The following is a 24,382-nucleotide window of genomic DNA, read 5'->3' on the forward strand; positions in this document are numbered from 1 at the left end:
ACATAAATGGCAACCAGTGTATGAGAATTTAATGAACTAAGTTTATATATACAAATAAATGTTAAGGAAAGTTTAATCTGTTTAATTTTGAGATACATAAACATTAATCAAAACTTAAGTTAAACTGATCTTATTTTATATAAAATTATTGGATTTATTAATAAAATGATGAAATGTGTAAGCTGATCTTAAATCCTTAGGGAAATCTAGGCTTTAACACATAAATTGAATGTTAATTTTAAACTCAATAATATTTTTTTTTCCTGTGCATAAAGCACCTTAAAACTTACAACTTACGCTGGCAGCTTAGAAGCCTGGAGGGGCACAAGCAGGCCACAGAGAAGCAGCAGCTTCTCTACAAGTCCACAGGGGCATTCGGGTCTTCCCTAGTCCTGGAACATCCTTTCCTGTCTTTGATTCTTGCCTCCTTTCAAAGAGATTTCTAACATGGTATAATAAGCTATCTGTGTGGAATAAGCATTAGGCCCAACTCATTTCCTGGAACAAGGTTTGATGGATAATAATTGCAAACACATTTGAACTGGCTCAACAGCAACAGGTTTGACTTTTTTTTTTTTAATGGAGCATTTACTATACACCAGGCACCTCCCATGCATTACCACAGTTAACCCTCAAACAGGCAAGTACTGTTGTTATGCCCATTTAACAAATGAGGAAACAAATATAACAATCACATTAAAGCACAAAACTGTACGTGCATAATTTACTACTGGTTTTATTTTGCAAACAATCCTTTTATAGTAGGAAAGGTATTTTCATCTTTTTTTTTTTTTTTTTTAAGTGAGGGTAACCTTTCTAAATAAATAAAAGAATCGTTCCAAGAAGAAACAATAGAAATTGTTTACTTGCCATTCTATATGGCATCCAATTTAATCTAGTTCCATGGATGCTTAGAATTCAGACCATGAGATTTGGGCCACTTAGAATGTACTCCATGTGCATACTGTGTGCAGGGACGTGGTCACTCCATTTAGTAGGGCTTTTATATCTTTCCTGTTTGGTTTTAATGCTCTATTATAGTTGATTAACAACTACCCTTTCTCTAATTACAATGCTCAGAATCTATGAACAAAATTAAAAAAATGCTTTCCTATTCAAATAACATTAGTATCACAACCTCACAAAACAGTTCTTAACGTTGGTTAAAGGAAACTGAAGAAACGTGTCCAATGCAATTGATAGAACCAACACCAAAAGCAGAACAAGACCCTTGGATTATCTAAGCTGAAGGCGGTGACCACTCACTGTGTCTCACATGTAGGATGTTCCAAAGTTATTAGCATTCTTTGGAAGCATATTTCTTGGAATAGCCTTTAAACTGTGACTGCTGAAAGGCCTTTTGCAACTATTGGCCAGTTATGATATTCTTTCAAGTTTAGTCCATGAGTCAAATCCCTGTCATTCTTCACACCTCTAAGAGTATTATAAACTTTTCACACTGAGATCTTTAGGAACGTGTAGTAGCCCTGCAGGGGTACAGAAGAAGTCACTAGCTCAGTTGTTTAGACAGATTCCAAATTCTTTCACTTTTGCAAAACTATGTGAAAAATCAGAGGAGATTACCTATTAGGAAGTATCTTAAAATTCTGCATCATAGCAAATGGTGAATTTATTAAATTAGGATATCAACGGCACATTTAAATGACAATATTTAGAAATAAAAATATTCTAATTTAGCAGCACTTAATTGCGTATTATGTTAGTTTTACGGGATTGGATTTTGTTTTACATTTAATGTAAATGCAAACTACATCTGTTTCAAAATTTTTTGCCCAGTAGATAGCAGATGTTCAGTAAATGAAATTAAGGAATATGTAAATAATTTAATGAAAATTGAAAACACGTGCTATACATAACTCAGGTTTCATTTTAGATCATTTAGTTCTCTCTTTTTCTAAGCTACAAGATGTGAATAATTTATATGCAGTGAGAATATTTTTCCTAGCATTACATTTAGACTGTGAACAACCCTTTCAAATTCCTTCCATTCCCCTACATTACAGATCACATAAACTGACGGAATTTAGGTAATAAAAACATTGTTTTATTCAATAGATACTATGTGCCTACTCATAGCAGGCCTTTATGCTTTTTTTTTTTTTTTAAGGAGGCACTAAAAAAAAAGTATTCCACACTTACACAGGGATACAGTGATGAACAAAATACACATATCCCTGCCTTCAGAGGGTTGAAATCCAAGTTAGACCCTTCCCTTAATCTGCATGATAAGGAAGACCAGGTACAGAGAGTTGCTTGTTCAAGGCTGTACATTAACCAGGAGCAGACTTGGGAGTAAGAGCCTTGTCTTCTGACTTCTTGCTAGAGCTCATGTTCTTTCTTTCCTTATCCTATGTTAGGAGTTGTAGCTTCTGCTTGTTAATTTAAAAACATTATTTTAAATAGAATGAACATGTACATGTTCAAAACATTCAAATGGTAGGAAGGGATACATAAATAGTCCTCAATCTAGCTTGATATATTCTCCCTTCAATTTTTTATACGAGTGATAGTTTACTAAGCATGTTGTTCATCACAGTGCTTAAAATGTGGCTTAGATATCATTCTAATTAGGATCTATATATAAGCCTCATGTTTTAAATGGTTGTATAGTATTTTTCACTGTATAGATGCACCACAATTTATCAACCAATTCCCTACTGAAAGAAGTGATTCCATTTTTTTTCCTTATTATGCTGTAATGTTTATTTTTCTTGGCACCCAAGTACAAAGAAATCTGTAGGATAAATTTCTAGAACTATAATTTTTGAATCAAAATATATCTGTATCTATCATATATCTATATCATCAAACTACTCTTCCTACAACACTGAGAGGATGCATGCCTCTACACTTTGATCAATATTAGTGTTTTACAAAAAATCATTTTTCAATTTCTTTTGTGGCCCCTCAGCTTCCTTCAGGACTTTTTTTTTTTTTTTAATTCTGTCACCTTTTGACACCTAAACTCTTGTTAAGAGTACGAGAAGAACCAGATAGTGCTCGGCTGCCATTACTGCATGTTTTGATCAAAGATTCTACAGAATAATCTTGATCAAAAGGTGGAAAATGCAGAACAGATTTTTAAATACTCATGGAATTCAGACTTTCTGGAGCCATAGAGGCTGGATGAGCCCCTGAAACTATTGCCCTGAGAAAATCTTTACACCTTAAAGGTTTAATTTTACAGAAAATATCTCCTGAAGTCTTCTTATAACCAAACAGTAGTGTAGCCTAATGGGTAAAGAATGTTTGCCTTGAGCATTGCACTCTTTTAAGAACTATCTATACAGGATTAAACTGACAACAGCAGCTCGAAAGATTAGACAGGAAGCTTAGGGGGCAATGAGTTTTTGTTAATGGGGGAAGAACAATTTGGAAAAGGAGGGTGAGAAGTGTTGCACAACTCGCAGAATATAATCAATATGATTGAGTTGTACATGGAGACACTGTTGAACTGGTGTATGTTCTGCTGTGTATATTCTCAGCAACAAAAAATAAAACATGTATGTATTAAAAAAAAAAAAAAAAACTTTGGAAGTTAAAGCACTTGGGATGCAGTACATTATGTCATCAATAGATGGCAGTCTTAACAGACCAGATATCCCAGCAAGAAAATTCCCTAACCAAAGTTTTAGGTAAGGACTTTATTATTAAGTCTTTATGCTCAATTTATTTACGTAAGTCCAATTATTTTAACATGATAACCACAGATGCTGCAATCCTTGGGTACTTTAGATTTTCTTTCATTACTGACTGAGAATTATTGACTTGCTTCAGTTCTTTAATTCAATGTTATTATCTATTAGGCCTATTGCTGTGCTAGCATCTGACTATACGGAGTTGATGAGACACCACCTCTAATACCGCTTAGCTCACTCACCGTCTAGCTCTAAAAGTGTAGTTTTTCTCTTCTCTTAGCACACAACGCATGAGAAACTTTTAAAATCTCAGCTTTAATGTTTCACTTTATTTTTTATTCTAAGGCATATTATTTATTTAATATGTGCTTTGAAATCTTGGGGAGGAAGTGACTCAAGTAACAATGTAGTGGTTAAGTGCCAGAGCATCATGGTTTGAACCTGTCACTTAACTGCCATATGACTTAACCTTTCTATGCCCCAGTTCCTCTACCTGAAAAAGGAAGTAATTCTATACCTACCTCATAGGATGGTTTGGAGAATTAAATATCTTAAGAGATGCTAAGGACTCAGAATAGTGCCTAGCACTGTACGGTATAAATGTTAGCAATCATTATATTTTTTATAGCTGAGACACAGAAAAACCAAGCTACAGAAAATTCATATTTTAATAAACTACACGTCTACCAAAAATTTAAAAGTTCTGATAACACTATGATGCCCTTTAACATGGTCTTGAGAATTCCCACGAAGAACAAACAATGATCACCCTCTTTCATTAATGATATGAATATAGTTTGCTTTACCTGACTTGTTATTCCAAGCAGTCTTTTCTCTCAGAATCTGGCAGGACATCATGATAAAACGAAAACCAAACCAAACCCACTGCTGTTGAGTGGATTCCAACTCATAGTGACCCTATAGGACAGAGTAGAACTGCCCCATAGTTTCCAAGGAGCATCTGGTGGCTTGGAACTGCTGACCTTTTGGTTAGCAGCCATTGCACTTAAACACTGCACCACCAGGGTTTCTGACATCATGATAAGGAGCCCAAATATTGAGGAAAACACTTCATCCACCCAAAGTGTTTTAAAGAATGAGCAATATCAGAGGATATCAGAGGAAGAGGAGGAAGGAGAGGGGAGCAGGGGAGCCAGGGCATCCAGAGGTCTGTCGATACACGATCACTTCAATTGCATCTGCAGTGCCACTGTTAATCTAGAATCCTCTCCTAATGCCTGGCATCTGACTTCAGAGAATTTAGCTGAGGATTGAAATGGGATCCTAAGAAGCCCCAGAAGTGTACTGGATTATACTGTTTTGCAATTCTCCTTGTGTAAAGTTACCCTGACACAATCTGTCCTCCTCCACTCATTTCCCCTGCATGTGGTACCAATTCCAGTTGCCATCAAACTTCAGAGAATGCTAAGGTACCTTTCCTGCCTCCTCCAACTACCAGTATTTTCCGATGTAGTTCCTGCCTTAGCAAGAATTAGTACCCATGACCTTTTGGACCAGAAGTGTGAAAGTCTTCTCCTGAGCCAAGGCTTTACTTTACACTGTACTTTAACGCTCAAAGCTGATGACAAGTAGTGCGATTTATTCCTCAAATTTCTCCAGCACTGTTTCCATCAGTAACTAATTGTTCCCCAAAGCAGTGCTGTACTACTAGGAGAACTGGAAGGTTCAGTATATGAAAAGCTGTGATTAATCCAGTGCTTATATTAACAAATTGACAACGTAGCCTTTCTCAGCTATCAAGACATCCATGAGCAGCGTATTTAAAGGCAGAAACCATGAGCAAAACAGCTTTAAAATTCACACATTATTTGCTTCCTCTTTGAAAAATTAATAACAGCATTAAAGTTAGTTTCCACAAAATAAAGTCAGATGCTGTTAGATGTCTCTAGAACCTTGCTAGTAGAATAAGGACCAGCAGCATCAGCATCACCGGGGGGCTTGTTACAAATGCAGAATCCCATTCCATCCCAGAATCTACTTTTTAATAAGGTCCCCAGGATATTCGCATGCTCATTAATGTTTAAGCAGCAGTGGTCCAAAACAGACATTTTAAAATGAGAGCAATTTTTTCTGCATTCGACTATCCTAATTCATGTCGAGATGTTATAAGGTAATTGTAGCTTTTATAAGATCCTTGGATTTTAGTTACAATTAAAAATGCATTTGCTCTGAGTCACCTAGTTGTATCAACAGCTGCTAATATTTTCTGACTCCCTTGTCTTTTTTTTTCTGTACATTCTTTAATTATTTTCTTAGTAGTTACCCTGAGGATTGTAATTAATGTTTTATTAATACCAATTTAGTCTCAACAGTATACAAAAACTCTGATCATATGCAGCTGTCCACTCTATGTTGCTATTGCCATAAATTACATCTTTATACATTGTGTGCCTATTAACATAGATTCATAATTGTTTTATGAATTTGCCTTTCAAGTCATAAAGAAAAAAGAGAACTTACAAACCAAAAACACAGTAATACTGGCTTTTATATTTACCTATGTGACTACAGCATTTGTTTATCTGGGAATGTCTTAATTTCTCCCTCATTTTTGAAGACAGTTTTGCCAGATACAGGAGGATCCTTGGTTGGCAGTAGTAGTGTTTTTTCCCCTCAGTACTTCAAATATGTCATTCACTACCATCTGTCTCCACTGTTTAAGAAAAATTGGCTGTTAATCTTACTGAAGATTCCTTGTATGTGATGAGTCACTTTTCTTTGGTTGCTTTTAAAATTCTTTTTAATAATATATTTTATTTAACCCAGTATAACCAAAACATTATAATTTCAGCACATAATCAATTATCAATATTATCAATGAGCTTTTTGCGTTCTTTTTTTCCTATTAAATCAATCTGGTATATATTTTATATATATATATATACATATATATATTTATTGTGTTTTCAGTGAAAGTTTACAAATCAACTCAGTCTCTCATATAAAAACTTACATCTTGCTATGTACTCCTAGCTGCTCTCCCCCTAATGAGACAGCACACTCCTCCCTTTCCACCCTGTATTTCTCTTGTCCATTCAACCAGCTCCTGTCCCCCTCTGCCTTCTCATCTTGCCTCCAGACAGGAGCTGCCCACATACTCTCATGTGTCTACTTAAGCCAAGCAGCTCACTCCTCACCAGTATCATTTTCTTATAGTCTCGTCCAATCCCTGTCTGAAGAGTTGGCTTTGGGAATGGTTCCAGTCTTGGGCTAATAGAGGGTCCAGGATCATGACTTCCGGGGTCCCTTCAGTCTAAGTCAGATTATTAATTCTGGTCTTTTTACGAGAATTTGAGATCTGCATCCCACTGTTCTGCTCCATCAAGGACTCTCTGTTGTGTTCCCTGTCAGGGAAGTCATCACCGGTAGCCGTGCACCATCTAGTTCTTTCAGTCTCAGGCTGATGTAGTCCCCAGTTTACGTAGCCCTTTCTATCTCTTGGGCTCATATTTACCTTGTGTCTTATGTCTTTGGTGTTCTTCATTCTCCTTTGCTCAAGATGGGTTGAGATAAATTGATGCATCTCAGATGGCTGCTTGCTAGTGTTTAAGACCCCTGATGCCACTCGCCAAAGTGGGATGCAGAACGTTTTCTTAATACATTTCGTTATACCAACTGACCTAGATGTCCCTGAAACCATGATCCGCAGACCCTGGCCCTGCTACTCTGGCCTTCGAAGCATCTGGTTGTATTCAGGAAACTTCTCTGCTTTTGGTTTAGGCCAGTTGTACTGACCTCTCCTGTATTATATGTTGTTTTTCCCTTCACCTAAAATTGTTCTTGTCTACTAATTAGTGAATACCCCTCCTCCCCTCCCCGCCTCGTAACCATCAAAGAATATTTTCTTCCCTGTTTAACCTTTTCTTGAGTTCTTATAATACTGGTCTTATATAATATTTGTCCTTTTGTAACTGAGTAATTTCACTCGGCATAACGCCTTCCAGATTCTTCCACATTATGAGATGTTTCACGGATTCATCGTTGTTCTTAATCGTTGGGTACTATCCCATTATGTGAATATACCATAATTTATCCATTCATCCATTGATGGGCACCTTGGTTACTTCCATCTTTTTGCTATTGTAAACAGTGCTGCAATGAACATGGGTGTGCATATATCTGTTAGTGTGAGGGCTCTTACTTCTCTAGGATATATTCCAAGGAGTAGGACTGCTGGGTCATGTGGAAGTTCTATTTCTAGCTTTTAAAAAAAAAAAAAAATTTTTTTATAGCTTTTAAAAAAAAAAATTTTTTTTTTTTAAGGGAGCGCCAAATCAATTTCCAAAGTGGTTGTACCAATTTACATTGCCACCAGCAGTGTGTAAGTGTTCAGTCTCTCCACAACCTCTCCAACATTTATTATTTTGTGTTTTTTTGTTGGGGTGAGATGGTATCACATTGTAGTTTTGATTTGCATTTCTCTAATGGCTAATGATCGTGAGAATTTCCTCATGTATCTGTTAGCTGCCTGAATGTATTCTTTGGTGAAGTGCCTGTTCATATCCTTTTCCATTTATTAATTGGGTTATTTGACTTTTTGTTGTCAAGTTTTTGCAGTATCATGTAGATTTTAGAGATCAGATGCTGATCGGATTTGTCGTAGCCAAAAACATTTTCCCAATCTGTAGGTAATCTTTTTATTCTTTTGGTGAAGTCTTTGGATGAGCACAAGTGTTTGATTTTTAGGAGCTTCCAGTTGTCTATTTTCTCTTGTGGTGTTTGTGCATTGCTGGTAATGTTTCGTATACTGTTTATGTCATGTATTAGGCCTCCTAGCGTTGTCCCTATTTTTTCTTCCATGATCTTTGTCATTTTATATTTTATATTTAGGTCTATGATCCATTTTGAGTTAGTTTTTTGTGCATGGTGTGAGGTATGGGTCTTGTTTCTTTTTTTGCGGATGGATATCCAGTTATGCCAGCACCATTTGTTAAAGAGACTGTCTTTTCCCCATTTAATAGACTTTGGGCTTATGTCAAATATCAGCTGCTCATATGTGGATGGACTTATGTCTGGATTCTCAACTTTGTTCCACTGGTCTATGTATCTGTTGTACCAGTACCAGCTGTTTTGACTACTCTCACGGTATAATAGGTTCTAAAATCAGGTAGGTAAGTTCTCCCACTGTGTTCTTCTCTTTCAGTAATGATTTACTTATCTCGGGCCTCTTTCCCTCCATATGAAGTTGGTGATTTGTTTCTCCATCTTATTAAAAAATGTCATTGGTATTTGGATCAGGACTGCATTGTATCTATAGATCGCTTTGGGTAGAGTAGACATTTTTACAATGTTGAGTCTTCCAATCCATAAACAAGGTATGTTTATGTTTTTCCACTTACGTAGGTCTCTTTCAGTATCTTGCAGTAGTGTCCTGTAGTTTTCTTTGTATAGGTCTTTTATGTCTCTGGCTAGATTTATTCCTAAGTATTTTATCTTCTTGGGGACTACTACAAATGGTATTGATTTAGTGATTTCATACCTGATTGCTCTGTCCTGTGTTCCAGTCTTGGGTTGTTATCTGATAACAGAACTAACATGTGGTCTATTCCAGAAAATGTTCCATGTGTGTTGGAAAAGAAAGAATACTTGGCTGCTGTTGGGTGGAGTGTTCTGTATATGTCTATGAGGTCAAGTTGGTTGACTGTGGCATTTAGATCTTCCGTGTCTTTATTGAGTTTCTCTCTGAATGTTCTGTCCTTCACCAAAAGTGGTGTGTTGAAGTCTACTATTATTGTGGAGCTGTCGATCTCGCTTTTCAATGCTGTTAGAGTTTGTTTTATCTATCTTGAATCCCTGTCACTGGGTGCGTAAATATTTATTATGGTTATGTCCTCCTGGTGTATTGACCCTTTAATCATTATATAGTGTCCTTCCTTATCTTTTGTGGTGGATTTAACTTTAAAAGTCTATTTTGTCAGAAATTAATGTTGCCACTCCTGCTCTTTTTTGATCGTTGTCTGCCTGATATATATTTTTTCCATCCTTTGAGTTTTAGTTTGTTTCTGTCTTTAAGTCTAAGGTGTGCCTCTTGTAGGCAGCATATAGACAGATTGTGATTTTTAATCCATTCTGCCACTCTCCGTCTCTATATTGGTGCATTCAGTCCACTTACATTCAGTGTAATTACAGATAGGTATGAGTTTACTGCTGTCATTTTTACGTCTTTTGTGTGTTGTTGACACTTTGTTTTTTCCACTTAATTTTTTGTGCTGAGTCGTTTTGTCTTTATATATTGTCTTTTTCCCTTTTTCATTGCTGATTTTGTTTCTGCTGAGTCTTTGTGTTTTTCTTGTATTTTATTTTGATGTGTAGGATTGTTAGTTTCTTTTGTGGTTGCCTTATTATTTACCCCTATTTTTCTAAGTTTAAACCAAACTTTTATTGCCTTGACTTCATCTCCATATGAAAGATTTATGACATTTTTTAGACCCTCTTTATTGATTTAATGTCATCTTTTACAGAATGATATTGCTGTTTTCCTGTTTTGGGCATTTTCTTAATCTTGATTTATTTTTGTGATTCCTCTATCTTGTTGCTCTGTCCTGAGTTCTAATCTTGGATTGTTATTTAATGCTATTGATTTTCTAACCATAAGACTCCCTTTAGTGTTTCTTGTAGTTTTGGTTTGGTTTTTGCAAATTCACTAAACTTCTGTTTATCTGGAAATGTCCTAATTTTGCCTTCGTATTTGAGAGACAGTTTTGCTGGATATATGATTCTTGGCTGGCAACCTATGGATTCTTGCAGCCTATTAAATTTTTCATTACGCTCTTGAATAACCTTCTTAATTTCCTCGACTGCTTTATTTGCATGTTCCTTGGTTTGTTCTGCATTTTGCCTGATCTCCTTATGAGTTCTGTATATTAATCTTTTGTATCCCGCCTCTGGTATTTCCAGGAATATATCTTCATCCACTAGATTCCTTGATTCTTTGTTTTGGGAGCTTGTTGAAGCAATCATGGTCTGCTTCTTTATGTGATTTGATATTGACTCGTCTCTGAGCCATCTATAAGTTATTGTATTAATTTACTTTATGTATGCTTTCTATGTCCTAGCTTCTTCCTTTGTTTTATTTTGATATGCTCAAATAGGCAGCTCGAGTGAGCTATCTTGATTTATGGTGCCTTTGAAGCTCTAATGTCCTGTCACCAGATGGCTAAAGCTGTTACCAGGTATATGAGCCCAGGAAGTCCATTCACTTTTCTTGTATGGATTCAGCTCAGGTGTCCAGGTAGTCAGTCACCAAGTGTGTGGTACAGGCTTTCACCTACAATCTTAGAGGAGCAGGGGTAATTGGTGTAGGCACAGGGATCTGGCTGCAGCAGGGGGTCACATGCTAAGCAAGGCAGGGGGCTGATCACTGTCCCCCCCCCCGAGTGTCTATGAGAAAAACATGTCCCTGTTCTCTAAAGCGCATAGGTCGGTGGGCTGTGCAGCCAGACCATGGGCACCCTATGCTTTTGGCTGTAAGGACTGGGAGGCACCACTTATCTCTGGACTCCTGTCACAGGTGGGTTAGGTGGCATGGGTGGAGCCACCAGTCCTCAGGACCCTGCTTAATAGGCAGAGCAGTGTCAAACAAAAACTCGTCTCTCTATCACACTGCTGAAACAGTTGAAGTTGGACTTCAGGCACATACACTGTTGCACTGTGCCAACAAGGGCCTGAGTTGCTGAAATGGGCCCACACAGGTCCATGCAGGGGTGAAAGGCATTCAAAGTCCATAGACTGCTTGTGCCTGGACAGGAGCCACTTCTGCCCTGAGTTCTCAGCTTAGGGGAGCTGGCAGATTACTTCTTCCTCCATTCATTAATTTGTTCCTTCTCTAAGGCCAGGAGAACGGCTCAGAGCACACAGCAGGACCTATCTCAGGCCCAGGGAAATCAACTGCCATTAAAGCCGGCTTTGGGGGTGGGGCAGAGGGAGGAGGGATCAGATGAATGGATAGAGTTCTTTTGAAAGGGGTGCTTTTTGATCTGCTCAGTAAATTAGACACAAGCACTTAACTTTTGCCAAGAGCACTGTTCTTTTCTGCTTCCACAGGTGTGAGTAGACTCTGTGCCACTCACTCTCACTGAGGAAGCCGCATCCCAAAAACTACCACCAGCCCTGCTGCGGTCACGCCAGGGAATTGGGCCTACACTGCTCGCTCTTTCCCACTGAGGAAACTGCATCCCGAATGCTACTGCCAGCCCCGCCATGGTTGTCCCAGAAGTTTGGGGCTTTGGGGCACCGGTTCCTGCCGAGTCAGGTCCACCAACTCCTCACTGCTTCTGAATCGTCTCTCCCTCTCCCTGCCACTCAGTCCAATTTCTTAACTTTGCCTTTGATGCTCAGGGCCCCTAGTTTGTCACATATATAATTGATTCACTTGTTTTTTCCAGTCTTTGTTGTAAGAGGGACCATCGGAAGTGTCTGACTACTCTGCCATCTTGCCCCACCTCTTCTCTCTCTGGTTTTGTCTTTTGCAATTTGATTATAATTTGTCTCAGCACACACTTCTTTGAATTTGTCTTGCTTGGAATTCACTGAGCTTTGTGGATACATAGATTCACAACTTACATCATTTGGGAAGTTTTTATGCATTGTTTTTTTCAGATATTCTCTCTGCCCCTTTCTCCCTCTGGGACTTCCACTATGCATATACTGGCATACTTCATGTTGTCCTAGAGGGCTCTTAGGCTCTGTATTTTTCCTCATTTTTTTCTCTTTTGTGCCTCTGCACACTAAGTAATCTCAAGTTATGTATCTTCTACTTTTGCCGATTCTTTCTTCTGCCTGCTCAAATATGCTGTTAAACCCCTCATATTTTTCACTTGTTATTGTACTTTTCAGCCCAGCATTTCTGATTCTTTTTTATATCTTATCTTTATTGATATTCTTTATTTGGTGAGACATCATCCTTCTAATTTCTTTTAGCTTTTTTTAAGCACATTTAAGATAGGTGATGTAAAGTCTTTGTCCACTAAGTTTGATGAATGGGCTTCCTCACAGACAGTTTCTATTATTTTTTTCCCTGTCAGTGGGCCATACTTTCTTGTTTCTTTGCATGCTTAGAATTTTTTGTTGAAAACTGGACATTTTTAATATTGTAACATGCCAACTCTGGAAATCAGATTTTCCCTCACTTCCATAGTTTTTTGTTTCCACTTGCTGTGGGTTATTGCTCATTTGTTTAGAAATTTATCTAAAGTATTTTTGTAAAGTCTGGATTCTTTGCCATTTCTGGGCACCACTGGGGTCTCCGTTCTGTTAGCTTAGTGGTCAGTAAGTGATCTGATAGAGATTTTCTTAAACACTCAGAGGGAAAAAACAAACTCTACAGTCTTTGAAGATTGGCTCTGTATTGGGACACTCCCTCAGTGCTCAGCCAGGCCATTTACAGCTCTTCCTTAGCCTTCACTTACTGCTTACAAAGAACCAAAAGTTCAGACAGACAGAGGTGGAAGCTTAGGGCCTTCTCAGGTCTTTTCTGAGCATATATTCTGGCATGTGTGTGGCCTTCTAGATTCCCCAGTATATGTGGGAGCTTTCCAAAGCCCTTATTCTCCCAAGTATCTCTTTCTCTAGCCTCTTCCTTCCCAGGCATTTTAATCTGTCTATTGTTTGCCCCGACTGTTAACCCTTGTCTGAAGCAGCAGCAGCTAATACATTTGCCTTTAAATGTTGTAAACAAATGCTGTGCAGAATGCTGCTTCAGCCCTGGGGATGCACCAAGGAAGGCAAAACAAAGGCAAGCCCTTGAGCTGATCATTCAGAGAGCCACCAGACAGTTCAAAACATACAACCACAATTCCCAGAGGTCTTTATTGCTCCCTCTGGTACCAGCAAACTGCACCAGCTAGGCAGGCTGCCATCTTCATGGCTGCTACTCAGCTGGTGAGCGGAAGATGTAAGTGGCTAAGTTAAAACACCATAGTGCTTTCTTATCAAAATTCAACAGCTTCTTTCTTCATTAAGCATGCCCCTGGTTGTTGTGAGCTTTTGATTAGATCTTAGAGTTCCAAAAACTTGATACTGAAAGTTTTTGGTACCTTACTCATAGCTTTTGTGGAGATATGGAGTTTTGGCTTTCCCTACTCCACGATTTTTGGTGATGTCCTTCCCACTAATATCTTCTGAATTTTTACCATGTGTCAAGTGTTCATGTATTAACATTTAATTCTCACAGTAATTATACCATGAAGTAGGTAATATTATTATTCTACTTTCTATAGAAGGAAATTGAGGCACAGAGAGATGAAGTAACAAAGTCATGCAGTTAGGAAGTCACCAAATCAGGATTCAAACCTAGACAACCCGGGCCCAGAGCCCATGTGCTTCAACCCTGGGCTCTGGCTCTTCTTTATTATTATATTTCTGCAGAAATGCACTCAACAGGAGATGATTTGGTGTAGGAACTAATGAGGACATCAGTTGCTAATCCAGGGTATGCCGACTAGTCGTAGGACCTCTGGCAAAATTGCTTAACTTCTCTTTGAATTCAGAATAGATGATTCCTAAGTCTAACTCTAGATCCACAATTTTTGTGAGGTAAAAGATATACTCCTTCTGGGCTATCCAAATAATTTCTATACTCTAACAAATGCACTTAGGACAGTGGTTTTCAACACATGTTCCCTGAAATTCTGGAGTCTTTCCCAGGTACCTCACAAACCCAAGTAGTTGTCCTCCCTCAACCAGTTTTCTAGCATCTTTGATTTCAATTAATTTATCTACATAATAAATTACATATTACTAGTAAAAATAACTCAGTTGATAAAAGACTATTATTGCTTAAAAAAATAAAAGATTGAAAGCAACTGATTTTGAGAATTTGGCTGACCATATGCACTAGGGATTCTTTTTGGAGAACTTATTGCAACTACTGTGTATACAAACTAGAAATATGTAGCAATGATATTAATCTTTTTTTCCAACTTGGCATGTGGTGCTATTTTTTCCTTAAACCACTTATGCTCCTAAAAATATTGCACATTCTTTCTGTGTATTTGTTCAAATTTACATTTAATAATCTGTTTCCTAAAATCTCAGTCTAAAATAATTAATAATTGGTGAAATATTCTAAAATTCACTTCTAACAGAAAAATATATGAAAGTTCTTTTTAAAAGCTAGTTAATTAAAAATTTGGCTTTCAGAGGTAAATACTGAACATCAGAGGTTCCGGACAGAGAAGGAATAAAATACAAGTACATGTGGAACCATTCATAAAGGAGATTCCATAACAATAAGCATGCCATAACTTAAATGTCAAGGTTGTAAACACAATATGTACAAAGCTCCCACATACCAATTAAAAAAAAAAAAAAGGACACAGAACCTCCCCCAAACGGGCAAAGGATATTATAAACAATTCATTGAGAAAGAAATAAAAATGACCAATAAACATGGAAAAAATGCTCCAATTCACTAATGATAAGGTAAGGGGAATGCAAGCAGCCCCGGTGGCATAGTAGTTAAATGCACGGCTGCTAACCAAAAGATTGGTGGTTAGAACCTACCCAACAGCTTTGCAAGAGAAAGACCTGGCGATTTGCTCCCATAAGGATTACAGCCTAGAAAACCCTGTGGGGCAGTTCTACTCTGTCACACGCGGTCTCTATGAACCAAAATTGACTCAACAGTACCCAACAACAACGGGCGAAATGCATGTAAAATACCCTTTAATCCATATGATGGAAATAATTTTAAAGTCTGAGAATATTCAGTGACAGAAGGCATTTCAAACATTGCCAATGTAAGTGTAAATTTGTATAATATGTTTGGAGAGTCAAATAACCCAAACCCATTAAAAATGGGTACAATATGTTTGGAAAGTCATATAGTAAATTTAAAACGCAACTTCTCGACCCAGTATTTTCATTTATAGGAAATAAACAGTTTTATTTCCCTAGTTTTCTTAACTAAGTCAAAATCACTCTCTCAGGTTGAACTGTATTATATGTACATGTGTACACACACACAGTTAGTACTTTAAATCCCAAGCAATAATGAGACTGCTAGAATGAGGACTCTATTATTCAATTTGATCAGGTTGCACACATAAGACATTTACACAGTATTGGCAATTAAAAAACCTTACTATTATTTATCAAAGGCAAACAGGAACAGACCTGAGGTGAACCGATCTCCTCCATCTCTATGAGCACCCCACTTAGTATAGTAGGAGAGGAAACCACTTAAGTCTAAAAAGGGAAATGCTCACCCTTCCCAAATTACCCATATTCATTTCTGTGTTGCTGTGTGGGCATACTGTGGGCCAGGTATCAGCAGGTATCTCTCTCTAAGCAGGTGTGTCATCAAGTCAAGTTGGGTGTGGCATAGCTGTGTTCATTCTCTATCTCTCTCCTTGACTTTTCTCAGCTGCGTCCTGCTTCCTGTGCTTGCTGGTCCAGTTCTCAACCAGCAGCTTCAAGACAACCCTGGGCCAATGCCAGGGTTAGGCGAGCATTATGACTGCTCTCGAGGCAAAACTTTTATTGGCAATCATCTCCGTACAGTGTATGCCCAAGCCTCTGCTCTGTTGGCCCCCTCTCAGCTCCACGGGTGACTTCCTGACCAGAGGTGTCCAGCTCTGCTCCATAGCCAACTCACCCACCACTGCTGTCTTCTCCATGGGCTGACCATGTCCACTGCCACCATCTGCCAGTCTTGTGGTTCCCACCACTTGCACCACTGCTGTCGTTTCTCTGCCACTCAGCTCTGCTCTGCTTGCTGCCATCTCTTTCAGTCTTCATTGTTCACAGCTGAGTGAGTATTACCATCTCAATGTTACAGTCCTTGACCTGTATTACACCTCTTCTAGGAGGTTCTCAACACAGGGCCTGTGTCCAAAGGACTGACTCCCTTCCTGGCTTTCATAAATAAGGAAGCCCTCCAAAATTCTATAAGATTAGCTGCTTATATAGGAAAACTCCTTGTCAATTTCAGGGTGTGGCTTTTGTAAACCAATCAATCTCTTAGGCAGATGGTAAACTGACCAATCCTATTGGGTGAACTTGTGAGCCTCTTATGCTGCTAGTAAACTGACCAATCCCTGCAGGCTGCTTATGTGGACAGTTAACTGACCATTCCCTGCAAGCAGCTTATGGGGATAGCAAACCAACACCTTTCAAGATTGTGGCTGGACCAGTCATTTTGGGAGAATTACAAACTCAGAGCCTGAAAGGACATATAAAAGAAAACCCATTGTACCACACATGTATATATAAGATTCATACACAGAGGTTGGTTGTAGCATTGCTTATAATAGAAATATCAGGATTGAGGTAGGGTACAGCAGGATGGTGTCAGGGAGAACAACTCAAATGTTCACCAATGAAGGATTAGCTAAAAGAGCCACGGCACATCTATAAAGCAAAATCTGTGTACCCAGAACCCAGTGCTGTAAAGTCGATTCCAGCTCACAGTGACCCTATATGACCGAGTAGAACTGGCCCATGGAGTTTCCAAGGAGCGCCTGGCGGATTCAAAAGGCCGACCCTTCGGTTAGCAGCTGTAGCACTTAACCACTACACCACCGGGGTTTCCACCATTTAAAAGTTACCATATTTTATCAGTTTTTCAATGCCATAGATAGTAAAATTAATCCTGGTTTAAGAGATGTTAAAATGTGAAAAAAAAAAAGGCTTGTGGCTGTTGCTAGATGCCATCAATTGCAAGATGCTCCCAATTTCAGGGGTGAAATGTAAAAAAAGAAAAGTAGTTTTGCCTTAGATCAATGATAAAGAGTTTTAAATATTCTATTTATATAGAAACATAAAAATAACTAATATAAATACATAACAGTAACTAATGTATACTCACTTGTCTATGCCAAGAAATTTGGAAGACAGCTACCTGGCCAGCCACCTGGAAGAGATCTATATTCATGCCTAACCCACCAAATGCAGAAATTATCGAACAAAATCATTAATATCACACGCGAGTAAAATTTTGCTGAAGATCATTCAACAGTGGCTGCAGCAGTATATCGACAGAGAACTGCCAGAAATTCAAGCTGGATTCAGAAGAGGACGCAGAACCAGGGATATCATCGCTGATGTCAGAGGATCCTGGCTGAAAGCAGAGAATACCAGAAAGATGTTTACCTGTGTTTTACTGACTGTGCAAAGGCATTCGACAGTGTGGATCATGACAAGTTATGGATAACATTGCGAAGAATGGGAATTCCAGAACACTGAATTGTGAATTGTGCTCACGAGGAGCCTGTACATAGATCAAGAGGCAGTCGTTCGAATAGAACAAGGCGATACTGTATGGTCTGAAGTCAGGAAAGGTGTGTGTCAAGGTTGTACCCTTTCACCATACCTATTCAATGTATACACTGAGTGTCTTAGGCTGGGTTCTCTAGAGAAGCAAAACCAGTAAAGCATATAAATATATATAGAGAGAGACTTATATCCAGGAAATGGCTCACACGATTGTAGAGGCTGGAACCAATAAGCAACATCATGATAAATGGGGAAATGATTAAAGTTGTCAGGGATTTCATTTTGCTTGGATCCACAATCAACAGCCATGGAAACAGCAGTCAAGAAATCAAAAGACACATTGCATTGGGCAAACCTGCTGCAAAAGACCTCTTTAAAGTGTTGAAAAGAAAAGATGTCACCTTGAAGACTAACGTGTGCCTGACCCAAGCCATGGTGTTTTCAATAGTCTATTGTGCCTGTGAAAGCTGGATGATGAATAAGGAAGACCGAAGAAGAATTGACGCCTTTGAATTGTGGTGTTGGAGAAGAATATTGAATATACCATGGACTGTCAAAAAGAACGAACAAATCTGTCTTGGAAGAAGTACAACCAGAATGCTCCTTAGAAGCAAGAATGGCGAGACTATGTCTCATATACTTTGGACATGTTGTCAGGAGGAATCAGTCCCTAGAGAAGGACATCATACTTGGTAAAGTAGAGGGTCAGAGAAGAAGAGGAGCCCCTCAATAAGATGGATTGATACAGTGCCTGCAACAATGGGCTTAAGTGTAAAAACAATTGTGAGGTTGGCACAGGACCAGGCGGTGTTTTGTTCTGTTGCTATGAGTTGGAACTGACTTGATGGCACCTAACAACAACAACAGTGTACAGGGAAGGAGCCCCGGTGGTGTGGTGATTAAGTGTTTAGTTGCTAACTGAAAAGTCAGCGGCTCAAACCCACTAGCCATTCTGCTGAAGAAAGATGTGGCAATCTATTCTTGTTAAAAAAGAAATCTGGTGCCACTGAGTCGATTCTGACTCATAGTGACCCTACAGGACAGAGTAGGACCGTCTCATAGGGTTTCTAAGGAGCAGCTGGTAGATTTGAACTGCCGACCTTTTGGTTAGTAGCCATAGCTCTTAACCACTGCGTCACCAGGGCTCAGCCTTGGAAACCCAATGGGGCAGTTTTACTATCCTATAGGATCGCTATGAGTTGGTGTCAATTCCATGGCAATGGGTTTTAATGTATACGGAAAAGGCTAAGATGATAAAAACAAGCTGTTAAGAGTGGACATTTTAAAGAGTGTGGTTCAATTGCAATGGAGCAGGTGAAGGCAATCATAACATCCCTAATTATTTTAACTTTTTAATATGACTATGCATTACTGAAAAAAAATCAAACAATCAAAATTACTGCAGAAGTAAAAAAGATTTGAGGTATTAGAACATGGTGAAAAGATGATTCAAGCCCCACTGTACTCACTTATTACCTATTTAATTTTCTCCTCCATGTGGCATCTGCCTCCAGAGAGAGACAACATGGTGCTATTAATTATACCACTAACTGTGTGCCTGCTCTGCCTACATCCTCCCCACTCTCACAACAACCCAACAAGATAGATAGCAGGATGCAGACCACACTGGGTGACACTGTTAGAGGGGGTGACACCAAAATGACTGTCTATAAAATTTTTGTGCAGTGTTTTAACAAATTTATTATTTTTTATAAAAATATCCCTGTAGTTAGTTATAACAACAAAAATTTTTTTTTGAAAGCCTAGCTTAGATGTATTAATATACCCACAAGGCTATGCTGATTTACTTTTTGAACCTTCTAAAGCACTCTGGTCAGAGCTGTCACTATTACCCAGTTACAATGATACTTTGAAAGATGTGGTTTCGTCTGCATGTGTTAGAAGCATGTGCTGTTGTTTTTGTTGATGCCAGTGTTCTTATAGTTGCTGATTTTGTCAAATTTTCTGGTGTTTTAGCCACAGCACTGCGGTGATTAGCATGGGGGGAGGTGACACTATGAGTTATTGCACTGGGTGACACTAACCCTAGGGACATCAATGAGGTAGATGTTCATGCCTCCAGTTTACAAATAAGCTTCAAAAGGTGAGGTTATTCTTACCATCGCACAGTGGCTGTCGGCAGTGTTGGAACGCAGCGTGTCTGGCCCCAGAACCTACCATCTTTCCAATTCTGGGCTGCCATCATTGCTGTCTATTTCTTTACCTATTTGGTCTTTATCCTTTACCACTCATTTTCTTCTTATGGTATTTCAAGTTATTTCCTTATTATGCTTCATTGGTTTTAAGTTATTTATAAGGTCAAAGCTAATTTATTAAATAGCATGAAAAGAGTATTTTAATTGAATTCACTAAAAATTAACGCATTTCCTCTTTTCAAGCAATTCTTCCCCTTTGCCCATTCTGAGAATACGTTTGTTGAAAACTTCTTCAGTTTAAACCCACAAACTATGTTTCTAAACCAAACCCGTTGCTGCTGAGTCAGTTCCAACTCAAAATAGCAACCCCACAGGACAGAGTAGAACTGCCCCATCGGGTTTCCAAGGAGTGGCTGGTAGCTCCGAACTGCTGGCCTTTTGGTTAGTAGCTGAAATCTTAACCACTGCACCACCAACCAATCTTACAGTTAAAGACAAAGTGGTATACCAAACAGTTTTGAGTGCTCTCCTTTAATGAGTGGTAAGTAAGAAGAGAAACATATAATCGGTGCACAACTCAACAGGCCAAGGAACCCAGGGTCAGCACCTTCCAACACTCCTCCAACTCTAGACCAAAAAACCAAACCCACTGCCGTCGAGTCGATTCCGACTCATAGCGACCCTATAGGACAGGGTAGAACTGCCCCATAGAGTTTCCAAAGAGCGCCTGGTGGATCTGAACTGCCGACCTCTTGGTTAGCAGCCGTAGTACTTAACCACTACACCACCAGGGTTTCCCCAATTCTAGAAGAGGGGACAAAACAGTGAACTTGGGCTGTTCCATTTTTTCCGTTTGACCAAAGGTTTAACCCCAGATCCAAAACCTGAAAGGAAAGGAAGTTTGCTCAAATATTTTTTCACTTACTTTCTACTCCCTCCCTGTATTGTTCTAACCTCTCTCTTAAATCTCTAACAAAGAGTTTGACATAAAAACTGGACTTGTACCTATAAAGTCTATGGGCTCTACTTTAATACTCTTTACTCTAAGTAGGACCTGATAGGAATGGGAAGAATTACAGAAAAAAAAGGAAGTTTCAGAAATATAAATTCTAAAGACCTATGCCACTGACAGCTAAGTTACATAACATTTCTTTGGGTTATTTATCATTCTTTGGGAAAATGGGATGAGAGTTTTCAAAACTTAATGACGGGGCTAGACTGGGGGTAAACCAGGAGCCAAATGTTTGTGTAATCCTGCTCGACCCCTCCCTACACAAACATACACACACACACACACACGCACAGCTGATGAAAGTAAAATATGAAGAGTGAAGATGGAGATATAGAAGTGAAAGATAAACCGTCAGGCTCCAAAAGAGTTGGGAAGAAAGAACCTGTTTCCAAAGGCCTTCCGCAGAAGGAACTGGATGAGGCTTCACCTGAATCTTTCATGGGGCAGAGGGCACACTGCATGCCCCAGGCCTCTCCATATAAACAGCAACACTCTGTGTAGGTCGTCTGCTTGCCAACAAGTGGTCGGCTACACACATACTCATCACTTAGATGTTCCCAGCACAGATCTTGGTAGACATCGGTTTCTTCAATTTGTTCTGAAAGGGAAAACAAGGTTCCATGACAACTGCACTGTTATTCCTATTTTATAAACACTGTAGTGGAAGCCAGAGAGTCTCAAAGTTTCCATCCTGATTTCTAAGAGTGCCTTCCAAGTAAAACTCTAAATCCAGCCTGATCTTAGATCACACCTCTGTCATCTCCAATTGGGTGTCATTCCATCAGGTGAAATTCAACCTGCCCATCATGTTCCCATTACATGCTTCTCTTTATAGCTTGCCTCCATTATATGAAATGCCCCACTATTTTGACTATACTTCATAATCCTGATGAACTCCTTCTAATCTTTGCTTTTTCACATTTAGTCCTCTGTCAAACGCTACCATTTTTTCTATTTAACATTTTTGGATGCATGCGTTCTCATTTGGCACCTCATCTCATCAAGGATGAACGAGGATTTCTATCACTGAACCTCAGAACTCCCCACTTCCTTGTCCAACTCCACACTCTGTTCTGCCTAGTCTCATCCATACCCTTGACTCCAGTCACGCAAACCTAATTACCTTTCCCTAAACTTACATCTTTCTCGGCTGCTTCTGAGGATTAAGTACGATGAACTCTCAGGTATGAAACAGCTCTGCATCTACTCAGCCACTCCATATTCCTCTGTTAAATGAGTATGTTCAGGGTGTTAAACCTCCTATACTTTGATGATATGACCATGGCATCTTATTATTATTTCTCTTAGTATCTCATTTTAATTACTTCAAAGTACCCAAGGAATCAATTTTTCTATTTTTCACTAGCTCACCTATAGTCAAAAGGAAAATCTCATACTATTTATTTGGACACAAGTCTGTACCTCACATCCAAACATACCGTTTGATTCAGCTGGCTGTATACATCTCTTTTCTGAAGCATCCAGGACCATTGGATGGGTACAGAAACAGTTATAAGAACCTTCTGTATTAACACACTGGCCATCAATACAACTGCTGGGGTCCTGACATTCATCCATATCTTAAAAAAAAAAAAAAACTAAAGAAAATCAGGAATCAGTTGTATCTTACAAGCTTTCCAAATTTTACATATTGCTAAACTGAGTCCAGATTTCAGGGGCTGCCACCTTGTAATTAACTACATGTAGTCAACCAAAGTAGAATAGCTCTGACTATAAAAATGTATGTCGTGTTGATGGAAAAAACAATGCTGCCACTGCTGCTGCTGATGTTAAACAATGAAAGAAAATATCTATGAACTGGATACATTTAGAAATTTAAGATAAAATGCCTGTTTATGATAGTTTTAAAATTATTTCCTTTTGCTATGTGTTTCTGCCTGGTGTATATGGTTTTCTGCTTAAGCATTAAAGTCTGGGTCAGTATTTAAAAATGATTTTCATTTGCATGGTTTGACTGATGAAACAGAAGGTTCCACAGACCAAAAGAATATTTCAGTTATACCAGTGACCTGAATTACAATTTCACATTGAATATTAACTCTTTGTTTGAAATCCACTCAAGTAGTAGTAGTAATGGAGGGTTTTATTTTCTTAAATAGTGCTCAAGAAAAAGTTCCATGAAACATGTGCAGATCTTTTTAACACATGATTTAGATTCAAAGAAATCACTTTTACTACATAGCATTACTTTTTTCCATCTCTATATTTTTACAATGCATCATAATATGTCCTCTTAAACTTACCAAAGCATTGTAATTTAACAGGGTCATAGTATGTCCCTTGCTTACAGTAGCATTCATAACCAGGCTGAGTGTTCAAACAGAAGCCATTTTTGCAGATTTCTTGTCCAAAGAGTGAGCATTCATCCGCATCTATGGGCAGAAAAAACGAGAAATACAAAGAGGAGCTGGTTTTGATTCACTGCATCTAAAAACAAAGTATAACTACTATTGGGCTTCGAACTAGATATTGTAATATTGCTTATATTTCCAGAGAATCTTATAGATGGGGCAATATAAAATTCTTAAGGTTAGACCTAATTGAAGATATAGAAATATAATCAGATGTGGCTTCTCTGTGGGTATTGGGGAATAATCTCCAAAACACTATCAGAAAAGGTATAGTAAATATGGTTTCTGAGATGCTACCTTATATTTGGTGAAACAGTCTATGGATTCCATAATGGCACCAAAGATATTCTCTAAAGAATATATCTTTTTAGAAATGTGCATTTCTGTAAATGTGTATTCTGGCCTGCTCACTAATTGTGAATAAAGCTCCTGAGAAGAGTTTGATGACACTTGACAAATGTCTTCTTTTTGGTGAAAAAAATTAGCTAATGAAAGCACAATTTGCTGAGAGTGTTGATACACCCATCCCTCCATATAGAGATCTTACATCACCCAAGACTCAGTTTACTCACTGGTAAAATGGGGCTAATAAAAACACCTACCCAACAGGATTGAAAGAATTAAACAAGATCACCCCTGTATACGGCTCAGTATACTATGTGGTACATGTAAACACTAAAAAGATATTATCTATTGCTTTTAATGCTATTATTATCAGCATCAGTCCTAGTGTTTTACAGCTTATGTCATCTAGTCCTCATTTTTAAAATTAGGGACCACATGACGACATGCTCAAAGTTACATGGCTAAAAAATGGCAGAGCCAAGCCTAGAACTTACAGCTGCTTGAATCTGAATCAAATCCTCTTCCAAACCACTTATAGCACTGTTAAGACAGGGTGAGGAGAAATGTATTTTATATAAAACAGAGAATGACTTTTTGGTAAAA

At 38.5% G+C, this 24,382-nt stretch overlaps 1 protein-coding gene across 6 annotated transcripts in view; it reads right to left on the reverse strand.

Moving 5' to 3' along the window:
* LTBP1 (latent transforming growth factor beta binding protein 1) overlaps positions 1-24,382 on the reverse strand; it is a 740,867-nt gene that overhangs the window by 29,090 nt on the left and 687,395 nt on the right. For all 6 annotated transcript variants that reach the window (XM_049870392.1, XM_049870391.1, XM_049870390.1 and 3 more), the window contains 3 exons: positions 23,327-23,455; positions 22,502-22,642; positions 21,490-21,660 (listed from right to left, as the gene is read on the reverse strand). In XM_049870392.1, the coding sequence (XP_049726349.1) occupies positions 21,490-21,660; positions 22,502-22,642; positions 23,327-23,455 (441 nt within the window). The remainder of the gene's footprint in view (positions 1-21,489; positions 21,661-22,501; positions 22,643-23,326; positions 23,456-24,382) is intronic.

The sequence above is a fragment of the Elephas maximus genome, chromosome 26 (assembly GCF_024166365.1).
Source record: "Elephas maximus indicus isolate mEleMax1 chromosome 26, mEleMax1 primary haplotype, whole genome shotgun sequence".
NCBI lineage: Eukaryota > Metazoa > Chordata > Mammalia > Proboscidea > Elephantidae > Elephas > Elephas maximus.